The sequence below is a fragment of the Solanum tuberosum genome, unplaced genomic scaffold (assembly GCF_000226075.1).
Source record: "Solanum tuberosum cultivar DM 1-3 516 R44 unplaced genomic scaffold, SolTub_3.0 scf00060, whole genome shotgun sequence".
Classification (NCBI taxonomy): domain Eukaryota; kingdom Viridiplantae; phylum Streptophyta; class Magnoliopsida; order Solanales; family Solanaceae; genus Solanum; species Solanum tuberosum.
The window spans coordinates 1,540,509-1,557,072 of record NW_006238985.1 but is presented as its reverse complement, the minus strand read 5'-3'; the positions used below and the strand labels follow the sequence as shown (position 1 = coordinate 1,557,072).

Sequence of the window (16,564 nt, the reverse complement as noted above, 5' to 3'; positions counted from 1 at the left end):
ATATTAGCCCATTTATATGAATTTAATTCCCCAGCAAGCCGTCAAGTTGGAGAAAGATAGCTTATAACCCGTGGTTTAATTTAATGTCATTAGCCATATCTGTCACAAAGTGTACCACTCAAATATTAGAGTACCCTTCTTATTATTATTGTCCCTCAAGATAGTTATCTGAGCTTTAATGATTTAAAATTCTTGATTCCACCCTAACACAAATTTGCATCTCAATGTTGTTGCAATTACATATTCTCAAAAAGAAACTGAAAATTGAAAATTGAAACACGTAACAAAAGAAATAATACGATAGCTTAGTTGATCGATTAGCTAAGTTTTTATCTTGTTAGTGAGTCTTAGTAATTGACTAAATGCTTCGAGATTTGGAATCAAGCATAGATTCAGAAATCATGATTGATTATAAGAAAATATAACCAACACTAATGAAAAATGAACTTTTGATTTAAACTAAGTTTATTAATAATAATGTGACTAAATTCAAAGAAAAGATGACATAATTTAGCCACTTGATCATAATCATGAGTACATCAAGATGAATTCATAATCATAATCCTCAACTTAAGTAGTAGTAGTAGTAAAACAACAACTTTTAAATCAAAATAAAACTTCTTTTTTTCTCAATAAAATAAGCAAATCAATTTATTTTTTCTTAAACCTCTTTGACTTCCACTGCAGCAACAGCAGCAGCACTCACTTCTTTGGCTTCTTCTTTCACTTCCTCTTTGACTTCTTCTTTAACTTCCTTTTTAGGCTCATCAAGTTCAAAGGCTGAAACAGGGAAAGTCCTAGAAAGCCCAGTTGGGGTTTTGAAATGGATTTTACCAGTGGATGGCTCATCAACACAAATTTCAGTAAGTGTTAACCACATAAGTAGCTCTTTAGCTTTAACCCCAGTAAGTTTCTTGATCTTATTGGGCTCAACATAAGCTGTGACTTCAGTTGCATATTGGACTGATCTTCCAATTTTTTCAAATTTGTGCTCTGTTTTATTCTTGGATTTGAGCCAAACAAAGCCAGTGTCTTTTACATAGCCACATTCTAACATGTCTTGCATAGGGAGAACACCATTTGGGAGGTTCATTTCTGTTAACAAGAACTTTGATTTTTCTTGACAGATATCATTTCCAGTGTAGAATTCAGTTGCACTGGCTCTGATCTCCTCTGTTATTAGAGACATTTTTTTTTTTACTTTCTTTTGCAATGGATATTTTGCTTTGTAATGAATGAGATAGATTGGCAAAAAGGCTTCTAATATATAGATGTCAATATGAGAGATTACCCTTCGGTTTTGGCTTAAATTTCTCAAATGCCCTTATGATATGCCTACATTAAACAATAGTAATGTTTTAAAAAAAAAAAGAAATTGACAATTTAAAGAGCAAATCAGAAACTTGGAGGATTTTTTTTATAGGAAATTTCAAAAAAAACTAAGATTATAAATCAGCCTCCTTAGGTATAGATAAGTTAATTACGATTCATAGCTACATGTTATAAGAAGTAGAGAGATGAATGAGATAGGGAAAGGAGGAGAGAGAGAAGTGAAATCTGGGAGAGAGGAGATACGAGAGATATATATAACTGATTTGTATATTTGATCGATGTCAATTAATTATATTAGCATATTAACTAATAATCCCTCTGTCCAACAATACTTGTTCATTTTGACTTCGCACATTTGTAAAAAAACTTTAAATAGAAGGATAATTTTATTATATCACCCTTTAAATATACTTATTCTGAGTTCTGTACAACAATACTTATCCACTATTGACTTTGCACACTGCTAATTTATAAATAGAAGAAAATTTTTACTAAATCACCTTTTGAATATAATAAATACAGTGTCTTGAAAAATGTAATAGAGAAATGACTATAATTAATGATAAGGGTAAATTAGGAAGCAAGTGTAAAATTATTCATTGATTTCATAAGGTGGACAAGTATTGTTGGACATCCCAAAATAATATAGTGGACAACTATTGTTGTACGGAGAGAGTAATAAATACAATGTCTTGAAAAATATAATAGGGAAATAACTATAAATAATTATAAGGGTAAATCAGAAACTAATCGTAAAATTATCTATTAATTTCATAAAATGAATAAGTATTATTAAACATCTTAAAATAATATAATGGACAACTATTATTAGACAAATGATAATACAATTTGGTGAGTGGATGCGTATATAAAACGGCCGTCTCCGCAAGTGTTTAACAAATAAATTACTTAGGCCTAAGTCATCTGCAGCCCATTAAAGTTGTCCGCATAATTCACTTAGACACCTTAACTAAAGCTAGTACCTATTGAACACCTAAAATATTCAAAACGTGTATCTATTAAGCACAAAATACTGATGTGGCAAAAAAAGTGTTCTTCACTTTCCATGGGCGCGTGAAGATGCCCAAATAACATTTTCCTTTTTCTTTTTCCTGAAAAAATACATTTTTTTGCTTTATTGACCCTTGACATTAATTAATAAAGAAACCAAAAAAAAATTAACTAACAATATAAAAAAAAAGCAAGGCGTCTTCTTCTTCACAGGATGATGCCTCAACGATTTTCATCCAACATCATTCCACCATCTCTGTACTTTCCAGTTGCCTCTCATGCCACCCCACCCCTCCAACTTTCTCTCTCTCCCTTTCAACTCATGCCACCCCACCCCCTCTAACTTTCTCTCTCACCCTCTCCAATTATTCTTCTATTCTTTTCTTCTTTTTTCAGGTTTCAAATATTCCAGCGAAACTCCATTTATTCCGATGTAAGAAAACTGAATCAATTATTTTTCAGGCAAAAAATTGTTATTAATTCTTGTAACTGTGATAAATATTTATTAATCAAAAGAAAATGATGGCAATGGTAGGAGGTGCTGCCGATGAAAGGGAATGAAAGAGTGGGGCGATGATTTATTTGCGTGTCGGCGCCGACGGAAAGGGGAAACGGTCTAAACAAAAAGAAGAAGAAGACGTACGGATGGTGGGGGTGTTAATTAAAAGAGTTAATTTTTATTTTCTTAAAATTCTTTTTGGAATATTTAAATTGAATTCAACCGCCACGTGTCATTGTTTCATTGGATAACCTATTATATATTTGCATTTGAGTTACACGCAGTTTTGTTTTTCAACTGATTATCATTTTGTGTCTAATAGATATAAATTTCTTAAGGTTAAAGTGTTCAATAGGTACTCACCCTAGTTGAGGTGTCTAAATGAATTATGCGGATAACTTTAAGGGGCCGCAGATGACTTAGGCCAATTACTTATATTCATTGCATCAATATTTATAGGAAATACATGGAGAAAATGACATAAATAGTCCTTTAACTATAGGAGTAGATCTAAAATAGGTCCCTGAACTATACACTTAACGGATTTAGTCCTTCAACTATTCAAAAACTTGTCAGTTTTGGTCCCTTAACTATACACTTACCGATTTTAGTCCCTTAACTATAAACTTACCGATTTTAGTCCTTTAAGTATTCAAAAATTTATCAAGTTTGGTCTTTGTCCATTTTTTAAATACAAATAGCTTAGGTTTATATTAACAGAATCTATGCCTCGAGAAATTAAATCTTTTAGCAACTTTTTCTGTTGGTTCTCTCTCCGTTACTTTTTCTTCAAATTAACCTTATGCGAAGAACCTTAACCTCAACGATTTAAAATATAAATAATAATTTTATTCAACAGAGGATAAAATGAAGCATATTATTGTTACTAATGACTTGAATATGTTAAACTTTATTATAAAAAGAAAAAAATTATTACACGTTAAATCCAAAATTTGTACTCCAACTTCATTGAATGGAATTTGTTTAATTTTTCAGAAATGGTAATTTATAAAATGGTAGATTTGCAATTTTTTAAACTTTTTTTTAAAATAGATCAATTTTATTAGTCTATTCATTTTATTTTACGTAAAGAAATTTGAGTAAATTAAATAAAATTTGCATTGATTATCATGATGCATGATAAGTTTCTCGAACAAAAACTATCAAAGTTTAGGATGGTGCGTATTAAAAATCAAAGTTATTTGTATTTTAAAAAATGGACAAAGACCAAACTTGATAAGTTTGTGAATACTTAAAGGACTAAAATCGGTAAATTTATAATTAAGGGACTAAAACCGATAAGTGTATAATTAAGGGACCAAAGCTGACATATTTTGTAAATAGTTAAAGGACTAAATCTGTTAAGTGTATAGTTCAGGGACCATTTTTTATCTACTCCTATAGTTGAGGGACTATTTATGTCATTTACTCTACAATATTACAAGTACCTTCTTTTTGTTTTCCCCAAAATTGTATGGAGGGCATTAATTAAGTGGGTAGTCCACAAAGATTAGAAAAAAGTGATCATCAGAGCATTGAAAAAAATAATTAAATATGGACCTACAATATGGGAAATTGGATGGAAGGTCACAGCAAACTAAATATTGAAAAAAGGGGTTGCTAACATTTAATGCAGAATTAAAAAAAACAGTTGGAAGGAGTAACAAATACAGTAGCAAACAACTATCCTAATCTCTCCGTCCAACAATAGTTGTCCAATATATTAAAAATAGTTGTTTAACAATACTTGTCCAGTTTAGAAAATCAAAAGATAATTTACCTTTTGTGTCTATTTTATCCTTGCTATTCAATATTGTTTATCATCTAACACATTTTTCAAATCATTAAATTAAGTAAAGTCAAAGAATAATATAGTAATATTATCCATATTATTTATTATTTCTTAAGAGGTGTGTTAGGTCAATAATGGACAACTATTATTGAACAGATATAGTATGTAATGCGAGTAGTTGGAGAGGGTTATAAAAATTCTGCAGTTGGAGAGGGTTATAAAAATTCTGCTGGAGTAATTATTTTGAAGAGGATCCCAAAATTTGTTTTTATAGCCCTATCTTTTCCTCAGAACACAGTAAATTGTCATTTATGTCAAATGACTAATCTTTTCGCCGATAAATACTTATTCACATTTAATATTTATTTATACTAGTACTAAATCATATATAGCAATTATAAATGAAATAAGTATGTATATTTGTTGAGCATAGCTAGGCGTTAGGATTTTGAATTTTGAATGCAAACACATGTCGTATATCTATCTACTGAGAATTGAATGAACATAATGAAAAAGAAATGAATAGCATAGAAAATGATTTTAACTAGAAAAATGTAGATTACATACTAGAAATGGGTAGGAATTGAAATTCGGAACCCTATCCTAACTAGGCCTACTTGCAACATAGGCGAACTCACATGTATATTTGGGGTGGACGTGCACCCGTTAACTTTGGAAAAATTATTTATATATGTATATCTATCTTGAGAAAGGGATAGAAACTAAATATAATTAATAGTGTTCTCATGAAAAGCATAAAAAGGTGCAAATACATCAACTATCCCTTTTTGGCTTAATATTAGTGAATTCGGAGTTTTCAAATAATCCAAAATTTTTAAATCCTAGATTTGCCTCTGACTTGCAACATACTGATCTTGCACTTTTTTTTAAGGGAAAAAAGGGAAATTAAAAGTGAAATTCACCAAATTCTTTTATACTACAAAGATGTTTTGAAGTTTTCGTTTTAACATAGTAGTTAATTATAGCCAAGCTTATAATTTAACTAGAACCATTTCAAAGAAAACGTAAAAACTTCAAAAGCTAATCCTAGAAAAAATACCACGTAAGTATTTAAAAAATGTAGTAGAGAATATAGGTGGTGTTCTTTAATTTACGTACACATTTTCTGAAAAGAACAGCAAGAGAAATCAAATGCACATTATAAAGGGGGCCTCAGTAAACGTCAAATTTGATGTCTACTCTCTAGTAGTCACCTTCATACATTATAGTTTGTCTATCCTTTATGAAGCAAAAGAAGATAATGAAAGATCTCTACGACTATACCAATAATCTATTAAAAATGACTTTTTTATCTTCATAAGACAGGGTAAGACACATTTTCATACCTCACTTATGAAATTTCACAGGACATGATATATTGGAAAAATACGATTGTATAACGGTCTGATAGACCCTTGTACTTGTATGAGTTTGTATTATGGACCATTTTACTTGATCATTTGTCAATTGAACCCTTAAACTCAATGAAACTAAGCATTTTAAACCTTTTTCGATGTGTGTGAGCTTCAAAGGCTTGACAAAAATGACATATCATCATCCACATCACATTTCAAATGACACATCACTTTTTTTTTTTAAATAAAAAAAATCTGTTTTTTCTTTCTTTTTTACTTCATTCCTCCTTCATCCCTTCACCTCTCTCCATTTTTTTTTTACATTAGAGATACCACCACAAGCTTCCATTCTCACCAGTATCATTACATTCCTAAATAACTAACAATTATCATTCGATTTTTTTTCAAAATTTCTTTCATTCACAACTTTTAATAGTATTTCTTTTACTAACATTTACATCTACCACTTGAACCACCATAAATCTCTTTTCCCCATTGATGTTAACAAATAGCTATTAAAATACATCAATACACTTTAATATTAATACACAATTTTTCATAACACATTTCACAAAAACATTCAACAATCACTTTTCATCTTTCAAAACTGTTGAATCTTTATCACTTTATGGGTTATATTACCCTGAAAATAAAAGAAAAATGCAGATCTACAACAACAATACAATTTCGTTTCTAATTCCGAGAGGAAGAAAATGTGAAAAAATAAAAGAGAAGAGAAACAAGAAATTGGAAAGGGCTGGAAAGGTGAGAAAGAAGAGAAGTGGGGGTTTGAGAGTAGAAAGAAAAAAAGAAATGGGGAGGGGTGGGTTGGGTTGGGAAAAAAAGAAAGAACTTAAAAAAAATTAATTTTCTTATTTTTGATCTTTTTATTCTATTTTTAAAAAAATATTTTTAGTCTAAAATTTGATCTGTCACACTCCTTCTAAGCATGACATCACGCATCTATGTCAACCCAATAATTGAGCTGCCACATAAGCTTGGTCAACGGTCAGAAGGGCTTAAAACATAGAGTTTCATTAAGTTTAAGGGTTCAGTTGACAAATAGTCAAGTAAAAGGGTCCAAAATACAAACGAATACAAGTAGAAGGGTTCATCAGATCATTTCGCCCATTTTTAATAATTATGATTGAGCTATCTATCCTAAGAAAACTATTGTTGTATGCAGGGGTGTAGGCACATGTAAGTCAGGGTGTCTAATTGGACACCCTTTGTCGGAGAAAAATACTATATATACAAATAAAATGATACACGAAATGATTAAATAACATATTTTGGACACCCTTAATATAATAGATTGTTGTAGCTTAGTAATTTCATATGCCTTTAATTGATTTTAGACACCTTGAATGAGCTAATGCTTATAGTAGCAATAGAAATCTCTACGATAGTGATTACACACATTACATCTAACCCCAAACAACCAGGACAAGCTTACAATTATTTTTTTGCTTCATTGTGGCTTACCAATTAATAACACTTCTAAATAAAGGCAACTACCAACTCCCCTTCATTCATGAAATATATTCGATCTTTCTTTTTCACCAATGAAATAATTTCTTTTGTCCGCTTACAATTTGGATGGAAGGATCAAAATGTTGTTATCCCTAAAGAAAAATTAAGAGGAAGAAATTACTATTAATAATAATAATAATGTCACTAAATTCAAATAAAAGATGACATAATTAGCCACTTGATGATGGGTACAATAAAGATGGATTAGATAATCACCATCCTCAACTTAAGTAGTAGTAGTAGTACAATAACTTTTTAATCAAAGTTTAATAAAATAAGTAAAGATTAGATTATACTAAGGCAAACAAATTATATTGTTTTTTTTCTTTTTACACCTCTTTCACTTCCACAGCAGCAACAACAACAGCACTCACTTCTTTGACTTCTTCTTTGACTTCCTTTTTGGGCTCATTAAGTTCAAAGGCTGCAACAGGAAAAGTCCTAGAAAGCCCAGTTGGGGTCTTGAAATGGATTTTACCAGTAGATGGCTCATCAACACATATTTCATTTAGTGTTAGCCACATAAGTAGCTCTTTAGCTTTAACCCCAGTAAGTTTCTTGATCTTATTGGGCTCAACATAGGCAGTGACTTCAGCTGCATATTGGACTGATTTACCAATTTTTTCAAACTTGTGTTCTGTTTTTTTCTTGGATTTGAGCCAAACAAAGCCAGTGTCCTTAACATAACCACATTCTAACATGTCTTGCATAGGAAGTAGGCCATTTGGTAGGCCTACTTCAGTCAGCAACAACTTTGATTTCTCTTGGCAGATATCATTTCCAGTGTAGAATTCAGTTGCACTTGCTCTGATCTCCTCTGTCACTAGAGACATTTTTTCTTTTTGGCTTACTATGTTTCTAATGAAAGAGATGTTGTGGATTGAGATGGATTGGTTAAAGGGTTTCTAATATATATATATATATAGATGGATTGGTTAAAGGGCTCAAATTTCCAAAATACCCTTATCATATGACAAGGTTAAACAATAATGTTAAGCTAGAAAGTTGTTTATCTCACTAAACATAAAAAATGCGTGAAATTGTGCGTGTCCCGTCAATCTTTATTTCAATTTGTTTGTTTGTTAGACTTTAACAAAACATATGAATCTTGTGATTTTAAACTAAATATTTATAAAATATATCAAAATGTTAATCTATCTTGTGGTATTAAACATGTCACATAAAGTTAAAATAAAGGGTTGTCAATAAGGATATAAACTCTTTTTTTTTAAATACTCATATTAATCATTGTTTCTTAAGGGGCATGCAAAGTCCAAAGTTGACAAATAAAATTCAAAAGTGGACAAGTAATTAGAGACAAGGGAGTAATAAATAAGGGTAATATAGATTATGTTTTGAGTTTTTTTTTTCTTTTTATAAACATAAAATGAACTAAAACCATACTTATTTTGAGACGAAAGGAGTATGAATATTACAAGTACTTCTTTGTTTTTCCCAAAATTGTGTGGAGGACATTAACTTGGTAGTCCACCAAAAACATGGAAAGAGAGTGATTCGAGCATTGAAAACAAAATGGTCCTACAATATGGAAAATTAGATGGAAGGGTGTACTACAAATTAAATATTCAAAAGTATGCCTTGTTAATATTTAATGCAGAATTTATTAGTAAATAAAAGCAGTTGGAAGGAATAACAAATACAGTATGAGTAGTTGGGGAGGGTTAACCTATATATAGTAATTCTGCTGGAAGAATCCCAAGAAAATAATAGTAATTTTCTAGGCCTATCTTTTCCTCAGAACACAGTAAATTATCATTATGTCAAATGCATAATAATGTTTGTTTTCAGACCAATTAATGTCAACTACCACATCCACACCAAGAACTAAATAAAAACCATATGCACCTCTATGATAGCAGACGCCGATAAATACTTATTTGCACTCGATATTAATACTATGATGTACGTACATCTATTGGACACCGGATGAATAAGATATTAATATCAGAGAGAATGATTCTTATATCCAAGCTTATAATTCATTCAAAAGCTAAACCTAGAAAAAGTACAAGATAGGTGGCGGTGCTCTTTAATATACGTACACACAGCCTTGCAAGCAGGGGCCAAGCCATAGGCCAATATATCTAATTTAATGCGAAAATAACACTTACTCCCTCCTGTCTCATTTTATATATCACATTTTTACTTTGCACTTGCATTAAAAAATGATATAACTTTATCCTTCTACCCTTATATAATTTTTTTGAAACTCAAGTTTTCAATCAATGAATATGAATTAATTTATTTTGACCAATGAACATGAATCATTTACTTAGTTTTTCTAAGTTGGTCAAATGTATATTTTCAAGGCTAATAACTCACAAGGGTAAAAAAGGAACAATATAGTAATTTATGCATTGATTTTATGAAATGACAAGTATTATGAACCAATTATTTATAGAAAGAGATGGCATATAAAATGGGATGGAGGGAGTAATAAAAAGAGCAGGCAAGAGAAATCAAATGCATATTATACATAGTAGTCACCTTCATACATTATAGTTTGTCTATCCTATCAAGCAAAAGAAAATAATGAAAGAATAAGACGATACAGAAGATCTTTTTCTTTTTTTTTGAAAATGGTAACGATAAGACGATACAGAAGATCTATCGAAAACATTCTATCTATCTACACTAAGACAGGGGTAAGACTGCATACACACCTGACACCACCTCCCGAGATCCCGCTTATGAAATTACATAGAATATGATATATTGAAAAAGTACAACTTTACAGAGTACGAGGCTGGCAATACTTGTGCTGAACAAATGTGGATGAATATTTATTACTGTTACGTGCTTATAGCAGCAATAGGAATCTCTGCAATACATTATATTTAACCACAAACAACAACCAGCCTGACAATCTTACAATTATTATTTCTTGTTTCAATGTGGCTGACCAATTGATAGCTCTACTTAATAAAGGCAACTACCAACTCCACTCCATTTAATCTTCCTTTCCACCAAGGAAATAATTTCTTATCTCCGCTAACAATTCCAATAGAAGAGAACCAAAAATAGAATTTTGAGATCAAAAACGTTATTATCCTAAAGCAATATCATGAGGAAGAAATTACCAATTTTGGTATTTTGACCATTTATAAAACGAATCCCAAGTGTACATATGTCTATGATATTTAGAAGATATTGGACAGCAAAAAGACAACACTACATGTCGAAGAAATGCTTCCAAGTTCCAAATGAGCCTTCAACTTATTCTATAGAAGGAAAAGTCCATGCAATTGTTCTTACTAGCAAATCATACTGAACAAATAACATAAATTATTATTCAACAATTCAATTCTTGCTAGTAAAATAGAAATGGCTCTGGTAGAAAACAAACATGAACCACTTGGATTCTGGTGCTGCTTTTTTTTTAAAAAAAATCGTAACTGTGTCGAGGCGTGGAGAATTAAAAGCAAACTAACTGTGAGCAGCTCCAGTGTCTGTTCCCCTTCCATTGGCAAAGTTGTTCAACAAGGACTCAAGGTGTTTAATTTCCTTTGGTATGGAAGCAGTAAGGACCTGTATCCAGAGAGGTAGAAAATTGGCATAAAGATTCATCGACCATCAGACCTTTACTCACAATGCCATAAAACCAACTTAATCTTTCGAGCGCTAATAATTAGTTTCGTACATAATCAAAGGGTCAGAGGAACCATATGGTTGCTTAGGCCTTAAAAGCAATTGAACAATTTCTGTCAACATACCTCATACCCCGATTCTGTAATAAGGACTTCATCTTCAATTCTTATGCCAATGCCACGGAACCTGATTGACAGAAGTGATTATAGATGATGAGATTTAAGTATATAGAAGTGCAAGTAAAAGAACGATTTCTAAGAAAACAAGTGCGCCTTTTATTCCTTAGTGGGGGGCAAGAGAATAATCTAGCTCCTTAACTACAGATGAATCACCAGGCAACAGAAATTTAAATTTGACAGCTACTTAGTTCAAGTGAGCAATTATTCTTTCTCCCCTAGATTTACAACAAAGCAACCATTTTTCCTAGAACCGGACAACCTGAAAATGCCATTGCTACATGGAATATTTATTTCGAGGTGTGAAATCTTTTTTAAATCTTGCAAAAGAAATTTCGAATTAAAGGTTGCTGATACCAGTCGTGGTTGAACATAATTAGCCTTTAGTCATTCACTGAAACCCCAACCTAACTGGGACTCTTTTGTACAATTACTCAAAATGACTAATACTGCTACAGGTTACAACTCTAAGAACTTCACAGCAGTTGATTTGACCTACAGGATCTACCTGACCAACCTAGAAAATACATTGTCATATGATTCTCTACTTTTTATGCATAAAAGAGTAATTCTTCATTAATCCACCACAACACATTTTGGCAGATAGAACCAGTTCAATAAACTGAGAAACATCAATTGATAAAGTAACAAGTATACCTTTCTGGACAATCAACCAATGAAGGGATGTATACTCCTGGTTCAATTGTGATGACCTACATATACAAGTTCATGAAGATTGATTAGAGGTTCTTGCAGAAATCACAAGTAATTAGAAGCTGACATCAGAAGGACTCATCTATTTTTGTGGTCAGTAATAATGTAGAAACCACCAGAGAGAGCAGGAGCTTACAAATGTCTAATGACCAGGCAATTTTATCCAAGACTATTTAGCTTTAATTTCATCTGATCATTTTGGGCTATATGCATCTGCTTCATCACTTTTAGAAGAAAGTGTAAAGCATGTCTCACAATTGGTCATGACTTTATCCAAATGCCAGATGTACAAACGCACAGAGGGAACACAGTATTCCAAGAGTCCGAGGTAAGAAAACAAGAACAAGCACATATGACATAACTGCAGAACAATCCTAAGTTATGTGCTTAATCAAATATAAATGTAATACAGAATTAGCATATTTTTCCTCAGATATGATCACCAGGAATTATACAAAGTAAGAACCTCTGAGTAGAATGTTCATGGTGCTTCTTGTTCAAAACATAGTAGTTTCGAGAAAAGGTGAAAGACCAAAAAACACATGCACAGATTCAGATATCTCTGGCACTATAGACCTCAGACAAAGCATATATAACTTAAATCTACACCAACACCAATTAGTTGTATCATTGGAGTGGCAATCAGTAGTGTTGTATACAACATCCGACTTGATATATATTGCATATATTTTCTTGTCATATCAGACAGGTTGGGAGCACATTCCAATTTTCTATGATTCGATGAATGGCAGAAAGGAACGCAATGGGATAACTACTATTTTTTTCTACAAGGAAGCAAGCATGTTGGACGTTAAGTACATTTCACAAGAGTGAGGTACTTGTCATGAAATGGATTATACATAAAGTATAAGAACAATTTGTACTAGCAACATGAAAACAAGATGGACGCGCTACTAAATTTTTTACTGCAATTGCATATAACATTACAATTCCCGCAGGAATAAACGTTCCTAGTGACTCAGAATGATAAGATATACAAGAAATTATTTTTAAGTGATAAAGAATAGACACACCAGGAAAGAAACCTTTATCACTAACAAAAATCAGATCGCATATGAAGCCGGGTTAATGAAGTAAGGGGTTTAGGAATTATTCATTTCAAATTAATCAATGAAAACAAACGTAGAGAGAAAAGCAAAAGATATTTTGATCAATCTGCTTGATTGAACTGTCAGAGATTTCAAAAATCACTATTAAGCAAATGCGTGCTACCCTGATGTAAGCAACCTTCTACCAACTTCATTTCTGAAATTTACTTTCTCCATTTAACTACTATAGAAGTGATGAAAATTAGAATGAGATGTCAATACTTCTAATCTGAAAGAGAGATGGAAAATTGTCCCCGCCTGCATTTGGTGGACTGTGTGGGGAGAGAAAAACCATAGTTACTTTGAAGTTAAAATCATCAATTTTCAGGAACTGAAGATGAAATGTTTAGGGCTTTTCTTTTTTCGTGTGTAAACATAATTTAATGGAAGATTCATAATCTATTTTTGATGTACTAGATTCCTTATGAGAAGATTAAGGACTAGGAGCTTCTTTTTTTGCTCATATTGGATGTAAATATGGGGGACTACACACCCTTTGTGTAGTTTGTTATTAATTTACAGATATGTTACCTGTTTCAAAAAAAAAAAATTAGAAGCTGCAATAGGACCAAAGAGGAGCATATGACAAAACCAGTACAGAAACTATGCATACATATCATCATGCAACTCCCTGTTGTAACCCTTCACATCTCTATAGAACTTTGACCATATGGCTCTTAAACCATAAGCATGGTTAGTGGGTTTATATTGTAATTCATTCAAGAATCAAGGAGAGAATGTCTGAATTATCCATTGGGAAAAACATATTGTAAATTGCTGAAAGAGAATGATGCAGTATGGCAAATCTCATTTGTTTCCAAATGAACAACCTCACTGGAGTTCATTTGCAAGGAGGTTTTCAAAAGAATGTCAACCAATTTATTTTGCTTACCTTGCACTTCCCCAATTATTTTCAGAAATCAAAGTAATCATCAGTAAGGGAGGAAACTTACTACACCAGGTTTCAGAGGTCGATCATATCCAATTGAAGAAGAATCATGAACGTCCATTCCTAGATAGTGACCTGGAAATATGAGACAATCCAAAGTTCATTCAAAGATGGTCGCAGTGGCACAAGCATTCACTTATCTTTTCAGCAAAAAAATCACAATAGGAATAGTAACTGAGAGGACAATCTGAAAGGGACCAAGTATCTGCTGCTATTGCACATGCAGTGTTCTTATATCTGCAGTGGAAGACTAAGGGATTAAAGGAATAACCTATATTCGTAGGATTTAACAATGCATATCTTCGATCATTTTTTAGTATCCCAATCTCCTTGAATCCTCTTCGCAGCTTTTCTTCCTATCCCACATCAAAACAAAAAAAGCAAGAATGAGACCTTGGCACAGATTAAAAGTATCTAAAGGAAATAGTATGCTGGTGTGGGACAATTACTCACACTACAGAATGTATATCATAACACCCTCAAACACAAAGAATGACCCTTATGTAAAAAAGCAAAACAATCATTTGCATTAACAAAGTAATGCTACCCGTCATTGAGAATCAGTTCCAAAGCACACTACATTAATTAGACACCTCTAACCAAAACCTTACAGGTTTACCTTTTACCAAAGCATTACCATTCATCATAAATGAAGAAATACTATTTTCAAATCGAAGGAGAGGCAACCAAAAAGGCATCTGACCCTCTCCAACATCACTAAACTCAAAACCTTAAAAGGAATTAAACTTTAAACCATATCTTCGAAAATACCATTAAGCCTCATTTCAGCGTAACTTGACAATCAGGCAAAACACAAAATAAGAAAGAAAAGAATTAAATTCCTAATCCCCCCCAATCCCTGGAATATAAAACAAAAGAAGTTACAGATTAACTAAAAAAGTACCGAGTAGCGGTGTATTTCTCGGATGCTTGTGCCAGGTCTGCACAGCTGCACACATTCCTTGTTTGTCTCCAAAATAAGATCATAAAGTTCTTCCTGGAAGGAACAGATCAAGTCGTGGATCTTAACATCAAGTTCCAGACAATAAATATGTATAGAGATTATACCACAGAAAAGTTAGCAATCAAAAGCCATAACAAGGGAAGAATTTATTTCTCAAGCATAATCTGTAGCAAAGAAATAAAATCAAGATTTTGTTTTTTATTAAGACGGATTTTATTATCATTCTCATTGTTCACATCCAGATCGATGTCAGCATGGTCATAAAATATCTGGAATTAAGATTCTGAACTCATGCCACCAATTGAAGTGCTGGAAATTAATATCTAGCTTTTGAAAACCTTTGATGTGTAGCAAGGATTCCAACACATTAGGATCGAGGTGGATAAGACTTGGCGCCCAAGCATTGGATCCTAAGTGCTCAAATTTAGTGGCTGTCAATGGGCATATGAGGTGCAAATTCTCATGTGAGAAACACGACAGATTTCTTCTCTCCTAGGGTAATGGTGCTTCACACTTCAGAATTGGTGATAGACAATTAATGTTTATAATTTTGGAGGTAGACTGCAGTTGAGCAAAATAGTCTAGCTGGACACCCAGACCAGGTAAAAAAATTGTTGTGGGGTGCTAGGTTAGTACTGGAGTGAAGAGTGTTCAGAAAAGGTGCCCATAGGGTACATCTACTACACATAGAAGGCAGAATCTCAGGCTCCAGACTGAGAAGATATACCTAGTTATTATGAGTGGGCTTCACTAAACTCAGAGCTCAGGATTGATGCAATGGGTGGAATGCACAGCCATTTTATATCTTCACCTGCATAAGATCCTCTTCATTACTACCCTTTATCTAAACAATTTTCAGCATCTTCACATAGGTTGGTTATGGATGTTGGTAAAACATGAATCCAGTTAAAAGACCATTACTGGAAGCTCTGAATATTTATCAGCAAGAAAACTCGATGTTAGAGAGCTTAACTGGTAAAGATAATAAAATGGTTAGAAAAAAATCTGGAATGTCTCTGTTATGGTTTAAGCAAAAATATGTTTTTCTTTTCAATTGACTAAGAAATTTGTTGAAAGAAGTTAACAAGTAGGGAGTTGCACTCTAATTTTCACTGGACCAGGGACTATCATATATTGACCTATGTAGTAAAGTACTTGACAACCATAATCTTGAAACATATGGAGATGTCAGTAGTTTGGACTTTCTAGATCAATGAAACTCTCCAATAGAGAAAGATGCAAAAGTTTACCAATCAAAAATAGAAAGATGCAATAGTATGGTATTCATCTGGAGGGTGAAGCAAGCTGCTAGGATACATTACCTGATGATTTTCATTATACTATTCGTCTTTCTAGATTTTTTTGGGTAGACTTTTGGGATTTCAATTGATGATCAGTGCATTCTTTCTGAAATGGGAGGTTGTGTAGGACTTTAATCAGCTAATAGGGTTATTACACGCAGGATCAGGCTCGTGTGTGTGTGTGTGTGTGTGTGGGGGGGGGGGGGGGGGGGGGGGGGAC

At 32.5% G+C, this 16,564-nt stretch overlaps 3 protein-coding genes across 3 annotated transcripts in view; all 3 read right to left on the bottom strand.

The window, feature by feature from the left end:
* Positions 1 to 447: 447 nt before the first annotated feature.
* Positions 448 to 1,251, bottom strand: LOC102588001 (uncharacterized). The gene has a single exon (XM_006344726.2). It carries the CDS (start codon positions 1,187 to 1,189, stop codon positions 662 to 664), a length of 528 nt encoding a protein of 175 aa, XP_006344788.1. The 5' UTR covers positions 1,190 to 1,251; the 3' UTR covers positions 448 to 661.
* Positions 1,252 to 7,671: 6,420 nt separating this feature from the next.
* Positions 7,672 to 8,407, bottom strand: LOC102587682 (uncharacterized). The gene has a single exon (XM_006344725.2). It carries the CDS (start codon positions 8,353 to 8,355, stop codon positions 7,852 to 7,854), a length of 504 nt encoding a protein of 167 aa, XP_006344787.1. The 5' UTR covers positions 8,356 to 8,407; the 3' UTR covers positions 7,672 to 7,851.
* Positions 8,408 to 10,617: 2,210 nt separating this feature from the next.
* Positions 10,618 to 16,564, bottom strand: part of LOC102587361 (probable Xaa-Pro aminopeptidase 3) — a 10,589-nt gene continuing 4,642 nt past the window's right edge. Inside the window, exons 9-14 of the mRNA XM_006344724.2 lie at positions 14,984 to 15,076; positions 14,351 to 14,435; positions 14,084 to 14,154; positions 11,965 to 12,020; positions 11,257 to 11,317; positions 10,618 to 11,071 (exon numbers count right to left, since the gene is read on the bottom strand). Of these exons, the coding sequence (XP_006344786.1) occupies positions 10,970 to 11,071; positions 11,257 to 11,317; positions 11,965 to 12,020; positions 14,084 to 14,154; positions 14,351 to 14,435; positions 14,984 to 15,076 (468 nt within the window). The 3' untranslated portion in view covers positions 10,618 to 10,969. The remainder of the gene's footprint in view (positions 11,072 to 11,256; positions 11,318 to 11,964; positions 12,021 to 14,083; positions 14,155 to 14,350; positions 14,436 to 14,983; positions 15,077 to 16,564) is intronic.

Coding starts and splice junctions, on each gene's coding strand:
- LOC102588001 (XM_006344726.2), bottom strand. CDS start 1,189: ATGTCTCTAATAACAGAGGAGATCAGAGCCAGTGCAACTGAATTCTAC.
- LOC102587682 (XM_006344725.2), bottom strand. CDS start 8,355: ATGTCTCTAGTGACAGAGGAGATCAGAGCAAGTGCAACTGAATTCTAC.